Source organism: Leucoraja erinacea, unplaced genomic scaffold, assembly GCF_028641065.1.
Source record: "Leucoraja erinacea ecotype New England unplaced genomic scaffold, Leri_hhj_1 Leri_87S, whole genome shotgun sequence".
NCBI classification, from domain to species: domain Eukaryota; kingdom Metazoa; phylum Chordata; class Chondrichthyes; order Rajiformes; family Rajidae; genus Leucoraja; species Leucoraja erinaceus.
Window position 1 is genome coordinate 223066 of NW_026576817.1, and position 12764 is coordinate 235829.

The 12764-nt window shown below is 48.7% G+C and overlaps 1 protein-coding gene across 1 annotated transcript in view; it reads left to right on the top strand.

Moving 5' to 3' along the window:
* The window catches only part of rev3l (REV3 like, DNA directed polymerase zeta catalytic subunit), a 223002-nt gene that overhangs the window by 147020 nt on the left and 63218 nt on the right, over positions 1–12764 (top strand). Inside the window, exons 13-14 of the mRNA XM_055631707.1 lie at positions 436–4915; positions 10782–11668. Coding sequence (XP_055487682.1) covers positions 436–4915; positions 10782–11668 — 5367 coding nt within the window. The remainder of the gene's footprint in view (positions 1–435; positions 4916–10781; positions 11669–12764) is intronic.

Genomic DNA, 12764 nt, shown 5'->3' on the forward strand with positions numbered 1-12764 from the left:
TCACCCGTCCATGTTCTCCACGGATGCTGCCTGACCTGCTGAGCTACTCCAGCACTCTTTGTCTTTGATCTATCCTCTATCTTTGCCCTGCCCCTGCCAGTTCTATCGGATAATCCAACTTTCTTTGGCACAGTATTTGCCCCCAAATACCAGTCTGTCTACTTTCTGCTCTAGTGTAGCTGGGACATGTTGTCCGGTGTGGGGAAAGTTGGTTTGAAGACCTGTTTCCACGCCGTATGATTCAATTACTCTTATTTCCCCTCCCCCCCCCCTTGACAAACCAGTGTAAACAGTGTGAATGTTGCTACAATTGAACTAATCCAGTTGAGAACAGCTTGGTAGCAAGTGGAGAAAATAAGAAACTTGATAACTATTAAGGTTGCAAAGTTTTACTGCATTGTGCTGACATTTTATTTATTCTTTGTTGAATTTTAGATAATACTTTAGGCGAAAATGGTTCAAGAAGTCACTCGACACTAGCAGTTCGAGACAAAGTGCTGACCAAGACAACTTTTCACAAAGAGCCTGCGATGCTCGAGCTGCCGTCGTCTGATCACGCTGGGCTACAGTGCAATCGCGCGGGCACCACACTTCATACACTGGACGGCATGAACTCCACAGACCTGCCCTCGTACCAGAATGCGTTCATCAAAGCCAAGAAGCCGGAGCACTCTGTCTCCAACTTCTCTAACGAGGCCGGCTACGATTTGAGGTACAGCGGATGCGGCGAGGACAATGTGAAGTTTGTGGACCCTGACATGGTGGCTAGATCTCTGGATGCCGCCTGTGAAAGCAAGCATGCGAGCAGTGACTACGACAATCAGGTGTCGCCTCAAACTGATCGACTGCAGAGAGTGAAACGGTTTTTGAGCATCAACTGCGAAAATAACTCATCGCCTGGTCACCGGAGAAGCCCAACGAGCGAAGGAGAATTCCACACCAATCCAAATCTCAGTTCCTTAGTCGGAAGGATGGCTAATAAAGTTCCACTCACCTTCAATAAAAAAGAAAACAGCCTGTACGATAAACCGCTGATGCCCCTAATAGGGATGAAAAATGGGGTTCAGCTTTTTGAGCAACACAAGAACTCCTCCACGGATGTTGGACCTAGCATGGAACAGAACCTTAAGATCAGATACGAAGACTTTCAGGCAACTCAAAGGGAGAAAACGGTCATTGATCAGCACGAGACACAGTACACATTTTTTCCCAGTGTGGTGCTTCCCAATTGTCTGAAGTGCCCAGAAAAGGTCTTCAAGAAGCTGAAATTAAACAGAAGGAAATCAAATGGGTCCCAAGTGACCCGGAAGTCTGCCGTTCCAAAGATAAGTGCACGATCTGCTGAGTGTTCTCGTGGGAGTGGCTCGATGCAAAACGCAGGGCCACAGGAGCACAAGTCTGTTCCGTCTAAAGACGCTGTGCTGCCAGGAGCATCCCCCAGCTTTAATGTGGCAAGGTCCTCACAAAATGGACTAGAGGGTCAGTCATTCAGACTAGCCTGCAGTAAGTACACTCTCCGGACCAAGCGGAAAGTGAGCTACGACGCGGAAGACGGTGAACTTGCTCAAGGCTCGGAGATGTTAAAGGCCGGTCCGGCTCGGCCAGAGTGTTTGAAAGTTGGTGACAATGGGGCGGAGCAGTCTCAGCAAACGCGCAAAAGGAGGAGGCTTAATAAGGAGCCCCCCGTGATAATAAAATACATTATCATTAACCGGTTCAAAGGGAGGAAAAACATGTTGGTGAAGATAGCGAAAGTGGACTCGAACGAAGACCACGTGGTGCTCGATGATGACAAACTGCAGCGGTACCAGAAGCTTTCCCCACTAAAAGACTGGTGGCCCAAGATCACCGAGCCTGCTCTTGTCCGCAAACCTTCGACCACACCGACACCAAAGCGAGGAAAGAAACCAAAAGTTCAAGTGAGCTTAAAGAAACGAGCGGGAAGGTTCAAAAAATTGCCGAGGAAAGAAAAGCTGAGCGCCGCCGGGCAAAGTCAAGTAAGGACAAAGAAGATAGAATTTGCCCCCCTCTCTCCTCCGTCACCTTGCTACAGTGCTGAGGCTGATGACTGTTCAACGGAATATAAAGACGTCATGTCTAAGCTTGGATTTATGTCGGAGAGAACGCCAAGTCCTTCTAAACCGTCTCCACCTCGATGTTGGTCGCCGAGTGAGATGCAGGAGGACGGAATGCCGTCCTTTGCCTCCATGGAAGAGGACGACGCACTGGCGAGAGACTGCGATCCTTGTGCTCTAAGGATTTCTGGTGAGAAATGTCCGGCACGAGGTAGCAGAAGCGGCGACAGCAAGCAATGTTTGAAATCCAGGAAAAAGTCGCCCTGCGCTGCTAACTGTGCCGCGGCTAAAAAGACCAAGGGGCCCCAGAAAACCAAGCAGGTGGCGAGCGGCGGAAAAGCCGAACAGAAGGGGAAACACCGGAAAAAATCCAGGAAAAGATGGACTCGGAAACAGAAAAGCAAAATCTCACACTCTGGCGACAAGCAAGGCGCAGTGCAAAGCTCGGAAGGCCACGAGCAGCAAGGAAGTTGTGAACTGATCAATGGTGAACTGAACCCGTCTTCCACGGAGAAAGTTGGAAGCGGGTTTTGTAAAAATGTTGATGATGTACTTGTTGTAGAACCTTGCAAATCTGACAAACAACCCAGTATTCCCCTCAGCATCTGCTCAACGGGGCATCTTCCCTCAACGCAGCCATACTCTGAGGATGTTCAAGGAGAGTCCAGTGGTTACTATTGCTCTTTGCTGGAGACCGATGAAAATGCGGACTTGCCCGCGTTTACCTACCCACCAGCCGAGACCGTCTCAGATGCGCTATCTCAATTAGCAACGCCTCCTCAATCCCAGATGCATTTCAGCCTCGGTAAATCTAGTCCACACCCTGATCCCATCTACGTGTTGGAGAACAAAGCTCAAATGAAAGAGAACTTTAGGTTACCGATGGACACTAACGTGGCGTCGCAAGCAGAATTCGCCCTGTCTCAAAGTGAGCATTGCTTCGGTCACCTAACGGGGGCTTCTGCCGTTCCCTCGTCCCAGCCTGTGCAGTATTCCCATCTGCCAGTCCCTTCTGCCGTGGACGTGTGCGGGCTTCAGAGAAGCAAACTATCACAACAGATGTCACAGGCTATTAGTCACATGCAAACTGCTGGCCAACCTGGTTGTCACATGAAAGAAACTCACAATGGAGGCCGTCTGCACTTGTACGGGCCTGAACATACGTCGGCGTTAGCCCAGTCAGGGCTTGTGGCCGATGGTAAAGCGAACCATCTATCTCAATACGTCCCGCAATCCAAACCATATCAGCAGCCCAAACCCACACTCCCTCTGCCCGACACAAGTCAACACCCCGCGTATCCGTCTGTCAACAATGCTGCCGGCTTAGCCTCCAAGGTGTCGCTGGTAGGAAATGGAAAGGATGGCCCATGTCTTAATTACACTCCGGGTAACTACAATAGATTCTCAAAAAAGGTTTTCGAACGGGAGCAAGAAAGCAGCAACATTCTGGACATATCCGACTTCACCCCTCCTCGAATAAAACAGAAGTCCGTGTCGGAAACATTTCTGGAGACCAACATCGTGCCGCCATCTCAAAGATGCGAACAAAGTGTGGCGACGGATGGCCAGACGCCAATGAGTAATGGCCAGTCCAGTCTCGTTGTGTTGAGGGAGATGCTGCAGAAACGGCAACAAAAAGCGCAGCAAGCCAGCGTGCAAAGCCCTGGAGCAAAACCGCAGTTTCATAGAAATATCTCCCGGACAAATGAGCAAAACGAGGGCAGTAAAAGCTCTGGCGACTCGGACCTCCCCGGCGGGATGTCTGCGGCTCAATCAAAAGCTTCCTGCAAAAAAACAAAAAACTCCAGAAGTGCTAAGGTTGGGCAGAAGAAAGCCAAAGCCACAAAAAGGGAGTTGGCCAAGAAATCCCAGACCTCTCAATCCAAATGTCCTTTCTCTGACGACAGTCCCGTTTTCCATTCGGATGCCGGCTTTGACAGCTGCTACAGTTTTGATAGTTTGTCGCCCGAACTACCGCAGTCCTACAATTTTGACATCAACACGGTGGGACCGACCAGATACTGCACCGTCTACTCTGGGTGCCAGTTCATGCCAGTGGCCGAGCAAAACCTGCCCCAGAAGTTCCTCAGTGACGTCATTCAAGAGTCCGTTCCCGCCCAGGCCATCATAGAGACTTGCGCAAACAAGTGCCAGAGCAGTAAAGCCCAGCACCTCGAGCAGGTGAGCCGGCTAACGGACTGCCCCGAGTGGGCCCGGCCGGGCTCGATGAGCCCAGATCTCTTCGAGAAGTCCTCGTTGGACAATGGGGAGAAGCTGAAACAGTTTAGCACCAGCTCCCACCCGTCGGTTCAGAACGCCCTGTCCAGCTCTTCAGACTCCTCAGGATCGCATCTGTCCGGAGTGTCCATCATGGACCTCAAGGACCAGTCTCCCATTCGGTGCCACGACTCGCCGGAGAACGATGCTTCGTGCAGCCCGATCGTGTCGTGCTCCAGCCAGCTGATGCTGTTGGACGAGGGCAGTGGAAGAGAGGTCTGCCTCTCCGGCCTGTCCACCGGCTCCAGCCCCAACGGGGCGATGGGGTTTATCGGCGACGAAGTTGCGCCCATGAGCTGCGAAGATCCCGAGCTCTGCGCCTCCAAGTACAGCAACTGCTCCCCAGCAACCTCCCACGGCTCGTCAGCGTCTGTCTGTTCACCACTGCAAGCCAAGAGCAACTGTTACGTCAGTCGCACCACAGGGGCCCACGTCTTGAAGCCTTTAATGTCACCGCCAAGTCGAGAGGAAATTATGGCCACTCTGCTTGATCATAATCTGGCAGAAACCGTGTACCAGGAGCCATTCTGCAGTGATCCTTCAGATGCTCCGACCAAGCCCTGGTAAGAGGTCTCATTGCCCCACACCTAATGTATATAAGACCATCAAAAATAGGAGCAGAATTAGACCATTCAGCCCATCAAGTCTACTCCGCCATTCAATCATGGCTGATCTATCTTCCCCTCTCAACCCCATTCGTAAGTTCATAAGTTATAGCAGCAGAATTAGGCCATTCGTCCCATCAAGTCTACTCTACCATTTAATTAAGACTGATCTATCTTTCCCTCTCAACCCCATTCGTAAGTTCATAAGTTATAGCAGCAGAATTAGGCCATTCGTCCCGTCAAGTCTACTCCACCATTTAATTAAGACTGATCTATCTTTCCCTCTCAACCCCATTCTCCCGTCTTCTCCCCATAACCCCTGACACCCTTACAAATCAAAAATCTGTCAATCACTGCATTAATAATATGCATTGATTTAACCTCCACAACCATCTGTGGTAATGAATTCCACTAAACCTTTCCTATATATCTACCTATCCAAGTGTTATAAATTGTTTTATAGTTTCTGCTTCAACTACCTCCACTGGCAGCTCGTTCCATATACCCACCACCCTCTCAGTGAAAAGATAGTCCCTCGGGTTCGTAGTGAATCCTGCCCCTCTCACCCTAAACATATGTCCTCTTGTTTTTGATTCCCCTACTCTGGATGAAAGACTCTGCATTCACCCTATCGATTCCCCTCATGCCAAAATGTGATACCTTGAGTCGGTCCATGGGTACATTCCTCAATAAGATATGTACGAACTAGTGAACTAACACATTAGCACAGTGGCGCAGCGGTAGAACTGCTGCCTTACAGTACCAGAGACTCGAGTTCGATCCTAGCTACGGTGCTTGTCTGTACGGAGTCTGTACGTTCTCCCCATGACCTGCATGGGTTTTCTCCGAGATCTTCGGTTTTCCCTCACACCAAAAGACATACAGATTTGTAAGTTAATTGGCTTGGTATGGATGTAAAATTGTCCCTAGTGTGTGTGTAGGATAGTGTTAATGTGCGGGGATCGCTGGTCGATGAGGACTCAGTGGGCCGAAGGGCCTGATTCCGTGCTGTGTCTCTAAGCTAGACATTTTAGTTTTGTTTAGAGGCAAAGTGTTTAGAGATAGAAACATAGAAAACAGGTGCAGGAGTAGGCCATTCGGCCCGTCGAGCCTGGAAACGGGCCATTTGCCCCACCAAGCCCACACAGTGTCAATCTCTTTGAAACTTCCTCCTTACCATCTTGAAGCTATGTCCCTGCATTTTGTTTGGTATTTCCAGCAAGACTGATTGATTACCCTATCCATGCATCTCTTAATATAATATTCTTCTTTCAAATCGCTCCTCATCCACTGTTGGAAGAAACTTTTGAGTTTGTCCAACCTCCTTATAGCTGAAACTGTGCAATGTAAGCAGTAACCTGGCAAACCTCAGCCAGCCCTAATTTTAGTTACAGCATGCAAACGGTTCCCTCGACCCACCGATTCCACGCCGACCATCGATCACCTGTTAACACTAGTTCTATGTTATCTCACTTTCTCATCCACTCCTTGCACACTCGGGAGAATTTTTTTTTATAGAGGCCAAATATAAATAAATACTTTATTATCACGTGTGTCGTCACAGTGAAATTCTTTGCATGCATGCCCAAGGTATGCAAATCGTCGCCATCTAAAGGGCGCTGGCAAAGTGACAAAGTATCCAGGCCAGGTTGGGTCCCCATTGTCCATTGTTCTTCCCCCTCCCTCACGGGGGTCCCCCCATCACGGGTCCTCCTTTCTTCCTTCCCCGGGCAGCGGCGTCCACACTTCCACGTGGTCCGTCCTCCTCCGTCGGTTTGTGCCGTCACCGGCCGCTGTGCCGACCTCTCCACTATCGCTGCCGGGTCCTCTCCATGTCGCCGATCCAGACCCCAGCCGCCGGCTCTAACTACCCAGGGGCTGGCGGCAGGCTCCGTTGACCGCGGGGTCTGGCCTCGGCTTCTCTGTGGCCCGACAGGAGGCATCCGCCGCTGCAACCCGCCGGCAGGCTACGGACCTACAAACCCACACGTCTTTGGGACGTGGGGATGAAACCCACAGTCTTGGAATAAAGGGGAGGCCATTTAAGACTGAGGTGAGAAAAAACATTTTCATCCACAGAGTTGTGAATTTGTGGAATTCCCTGCCACAGAGGGCAGTGGAGGCCAAGTCACTGGATGGATTTAAGAGAGTTAAATAGAGCTCTAGGGGCTAGTGGAGTCAAGGGATATGGAGAGAAGGCAGGCACGGGTTATTGATAGGGGACGATCAGCCATGATCGCAATGAATGGCGGTGCTGGCTCGAAGGGCCGAATGGCCTCCTCCTGCACCTATTGTCTATTTTTCTAAGTATGTGCAAACTCCACACAAAGAGAACGGCAGGTCAGGATGGAACCCATGTCCCTGGCGCTGTGAGACAGTGGCTCTACCAGCTGCACCACCGTGCTGTTTTATACCATGATGAGCTGACATGGCACATCATTGTAACATAGGGCCGGCATTGTAACAAAGGCTCTAGTGTGCAAAATTGCTGATGCAGCATAAATCTATTTTGCTTAATGTATCAATAAGTTTGGCCTTGCAAAACACATTTCCTGTTACTTAGCCAGTTCAGTCTACACTCTTCCCAGAATTTCACCCCTTCAACAGTTCAGAACACTTCTCAACTCTAAATTTCAGTTTATTCTTGTCACGTGTACTGAGGTAAAGTGAAAAGCTTGATTGCTGTCCACTCTGATCGGATAATACTGTACATGAATACAACCAAGCACAATATGACTATAAAAGGTAGGGTGAAGGTTCCCCTTGGCTCCCTCTCTCCACTGGCTCCCTGTGCGGTTCCGTATACATTTCAAGATCCTCCTCTATGTTTACAAAGCCCTTAACGGGCTTGCCCCCACCTACATCAAAAGTCTGCTTACCCACCACACCACCTCCAGGTCCCTCAGGTCGGCCGACTTGGAGTTACTGAACATCCCGCGGTCTAGGCATAAGCTCGGGGCGACCGCGCCTTTGCGGTTGCAGCTCCTAGACTGTGGAACAGCAGCATCCCTCTTCCCATCAGAACTGCCCCCTCCATCGACTCCTTTAAGTCGAGACTTAAAACTCATCTTTACTCTCAAGCCTTTCTTGTCGTCCTCTGAGGGAGGGCTATATGTGTGTATTTATGTATGTACTTAATCTATGAACCAATGTTGTACAACGTTAGTACCTCCACCAATGTAAAGCACTTTGACCAACGAGAGTGTTTTTTAAATGTGCTATAGAAATAAAAGTGACTTGACTAAGATCGCTCAGCATTCCAGAGAAAAAATCCAACGTCTACAATGACGTAGGTTGGAGATGAGGGACTGTGCCCCAGTTTATGGAAGGTCCATTCAGAGATCTGATACAAGGAGTATTCAGAACTCTAATGGAGTAGTTCTTTGAACAAATGTCATCTTATTTCTTCAGGCAAAAGACCTCCTGATGTTATTAATACCTTTCAGTATTTATTTGTGGACTAAAAGTTTTTATTCACTTACACAATAAGAACCTCAGCGTCCCGTCCTGAAGTGTCACCTATCCATGTTCTCCACAGATGCTGCCTGACCCACTGAGTTACTCCAGCACTCATAGAAACATAAAAATTAGGTGCAGGAGTAGGCCATTCGGCCCTTCGAGCCTGCACCGCCATTCAATATGATCATGGCTGATCATCCAACTCAGTATCCCGTACCTGCCTTCTCTCCATACCCCCTGATCCCCTTAGCCACAAGGGCCACATCTAACTCCCTCTTAATTATAGCCAATGAACTGGCCTCAACTACCCTCTGTGGCAGAGAGTTCCAGAGATTCACCACTCTCTGTGTGAAAAAAGTTCTGTGATACGTCACCTATCCATGTTCTCCACAGATGCTGCCTGACCCGCTGAGTTACTCCAGCACTCTGTGAAACGTTACCTATCCATGTTCTCCACAGATGCTGCCTGACCCGCTGAGTTACTCCAGCACTCTGTGAAACGTCACCTATCCATGTTCTCCACAGATGCTGCCTGACCCGCTGAGTTACTCCAACACTGCACTGTGAAACGTCATCTATCCATGTTCTCCACAGATGCTGCCTGACCCGCTGAGTTACTCCAGCACTCTGTGCCCTCCACAGATGTTGCCATCCTACTGAGTTCCTCCAGCACTTCGTGTTTTGATCAAGATTCTGGCATCTGCAGTCTCTTGTGTCTCCTTGATTTCACTAGAAACTTTTTCTTTCTACTGTTTAACATCTAAAATACAGTCAATTAAATGTTTGTTGGAATATCACTAGGATTAGTATCAAATAGCTTGAACTAAGTTTTACTATGAACCTATTTGACCCATCCACCCCCATTATTTCTGCAGCTTGATACCACTTGGTCTTCACTCCTTCCCTGACTAATGACGAGGCTTTGACCTGAAATATTGACTGTTTTACTTCCAGAGATGCTACCTGACCCACAGAATGTTTCCAGCATGCCCTGTTTTTATTTCAGATTTTCATCATCTCAAGTTATGTTTTTGCTTTTCAGGGGTTTTTTTTAATTAGGCATTTTTTTTTAAATGATTTTGTGAGCAACTCCTTTTTTTTTAATGATTTTGCGAGCCACTCCTTCAGACTGAAGAAGGGTCTCGACCCGAAACGTCACCTATTCTTTTGCTCCATAGATGCTGCCTCACCCGCTGAGTTTCTCCAGCATTTTTGTCTACCTCTGGAGGTGTGCGTTTTCAAACCTGTACTTCGTGCCAGATAGGAGAGGGAAGAAGAGGGAGTGACCAGGGCAGCACACAAACCGAAGATGATTGCTAAAAGCCCTGTCCCACTGTACGAGTTCATTCAAGAGCTCTTCTGAGTTCTTTTTTTAAACCAAACTCGTAAGCACGTAGAATGTACGTAGCGGGTACGTCGGAGCTCGGGGACATCTCTTAGCGGCTCGTAACGCTAACGGCAGGTACTCGGGGAAACGCGGTAAGCTCGGGAAGACTCGTGATGATTTTTCAACATGTTAAAAAATGTCTACGAGAGCCCTGAGTACCGAAGAGCGGCCATTACTGTAAATCACCAAGTTCGAATCGGGGCAAACTCAGGAGAATGAACTTGTACAGTGGGACAGGGCTTTAAGAGTGAAATTATTTTTACAAATTTACAATTCCATCTTTATCTATACTATAGCTCTCATGCTCGGAACCACTATGTAAATTAATTCCACTAAATGATTGTTGGTGGAAGTGATTCAGCCAGTTGAGTACTAGATAAGAACATATTATGGTCAATAAGTAGCAGATCATAAAGAGCTATGTACAAAAACAATTGTTCAATTGTGCAACACTGCAGTCGGTTCATTAACCTGAAACAATTGTGTTGGTTCTCCCTCTCAAACAGATCATCCAACTTCCTGAGCATTCCCTGTATTTTCTGTTTTATTACACTGTTCCCAGGATAGGGGGAATCAAGAACTGGAGGACTTGGGTATAAGGTGAGAGGGGATAGATTTCATAGGAACCAGAGGGGCAACTTTTTCAGAGGATGGTGAGTGTGTGTGGAACGAGCTGCCAGTGGAGGTAGTTGAGGCAGGTCTAATAATAGCACTTAAAAGACACTTGGACAGGTACATGGATAGGAAAGGTTACTCCAGTTTCCGTATCTATCTCTGGAAAGGTTTGTGTGGATATGTGCCAAATGCAGGCAAATGAGACTAGCATGGACGAGTTGGGACTGAAGGACCAGTTTCCATGCTGCATGACTCTAACTCTAGGCACTGCAGCATTTACACTGAAATGATCCTAGCAAGTTGTGCTTCTGTGGAAACCTGGTGGTGTCCATCACACCAAATTGTTCTTTCCTTCAACACTAGGGAGATTGGAGGACGCATTTTGACGGTTGAAACCAGGTTACCCAATGAATTGCCGGAATTTGACGGGGATTTCTTGCTGGAAGGTCTACAGTTCTGGAAGATGGCCTTATCGGCGATGACCCAAAATGCCCGGCCAGTCTCCCCCGCCTTCACGGGCAGCAGGCATTCGGCTGCTCAGAGAGACGGCGTTGGCGCGGGAACTGCCGAAGACTGCAAGATTATAATACTGCCGTGTAAAAGCCCTCCCAGCCTACAGAGGGTGCAGTTGTGGCTCCAGGCAAAACGAGAGTATGACCATTCGAGGAGATGTTCGAGAAGCCAGGAGACGGGCGCCAACCGCGATGGGTGCTTGCCGCCTTCGCCGGCCGAGCAGGCTTCCTCGTCGGAGCGAGTGGCTGCACCGGCGTCTGCAGCTCCTGCCGAAGAACAGACGGCAGAGGACAGCCACGACACCGACCCCTCTCCCGAACCACCGCCCCTCAAAACCCCGGAGCACGGCAACGGCAACGCCAAGCAGAGGTCTCCGAGCCAAGCGGCCAAGGTGGCGGAGCTGCTGGAAGACGAGGACGATTACTACGGTGCGTACAGTTCTCCTGACTCCCCCCTGACATCCCCTTGGCAGCAGCCAGCTTCCCCCGACGCAAGGCCCTGGGAGCCAAACGAAGGGAGCAAGCAGCCGACCGAGCCAACGCCAGAGAGCAGTGAGAGGTCCGCAGGTGATTTACACTCACCCACCCACAGTGGCACAGGCCACAGTGATGAGCAACTGGACGATTCACCCCTTCACTACAACCCAGCTGCTTCCGTCCGACATAGTACACCCGTGGCACACACAAAGCGTAAAGATGGGATTCCCGACGTGCTTTACTGTACTCCCATACAAATGGGTGAGTAGTCACACCTGTACTTGCAAGTTGTCAATGTGGTTGACCAATGTTGGAAGTAGGGGCATTTTCTGTTTTATTCATCTTTTTTTATTATGGGCCAGATTTTTTAATTTAAATGGGGAACATTTTAGACCTGACCGTGCTTTTGCGAATGCAGAGCATAAAGAACATCAGGGTTTTGGGAAGAAATTATGCGATCCATCAACGTCAATTGTACGCTTACCGTGTTATATTGTGGGTCATTATTGTTATCTGGCAAACTGTTTTCTATGTAAATCTTAAGATTGGTGCCATCCCAACTGGAACACCAATGTGTGTGTGTATTAGTTTTTGGTTTGGCCACTGCATCAAGTGAGAAGCCCACAGTGAAACTTTGGTATCATCCTACACATCTTAAACAATACAACATACTTTGAGCTAAAATAAATTTTAATGTCAAACTGGTAGGAAATAGGTAAGGTGCACGGATATGCAGGAGGATGAGGTGTGATCTTATGGAGTATCTCATTAGAGGAATAGATCGGGTAGACGCACACAGAGTCTCTTGCCCAGAGTAGAGGAATCAAGAACCAGAGGACATAGTTTAAGGTGAAAGGGGAGAGATTTCATAGGAATCTGAGGGGTAACTTCACACGGAGGGTCGTAGGTGAATGGAATGAGCTGCCGGAGGAGGTAGTTGGGGCAGGTGCTATCGCAACGTTTAAGAAACATTTAGATAGGGACATGGATAGGACAGGTTTAGAGGCATATTGGCCAACTGCAGGCAGGTGGGACTAGTGAAGCTTGGACATCTTGGATAACATGGGCAAGTTGGGCCGAAGGGCCTGTTTCCGTACTCTATGACTACCATAATGTTGAATGGATTTCACGTGGGGGTTCCAACATAGCGTCTTTTGTACAGGCTTTGGTAGGATATATAAAGATCCATTTGCAATCCATACAGGCGGTAGTTGTAGGCTAGGACTTCATTGTTTGGAGCACAGGAGGATGAGGGGTAAGATCATGAGTGGAATAGATAGAGTAGGTGCACAGAGTAGGACAATCAAGAACCAAAGGACATGGGTTTAAGGTGAGAGGGGAAAGATTTAATAAGACA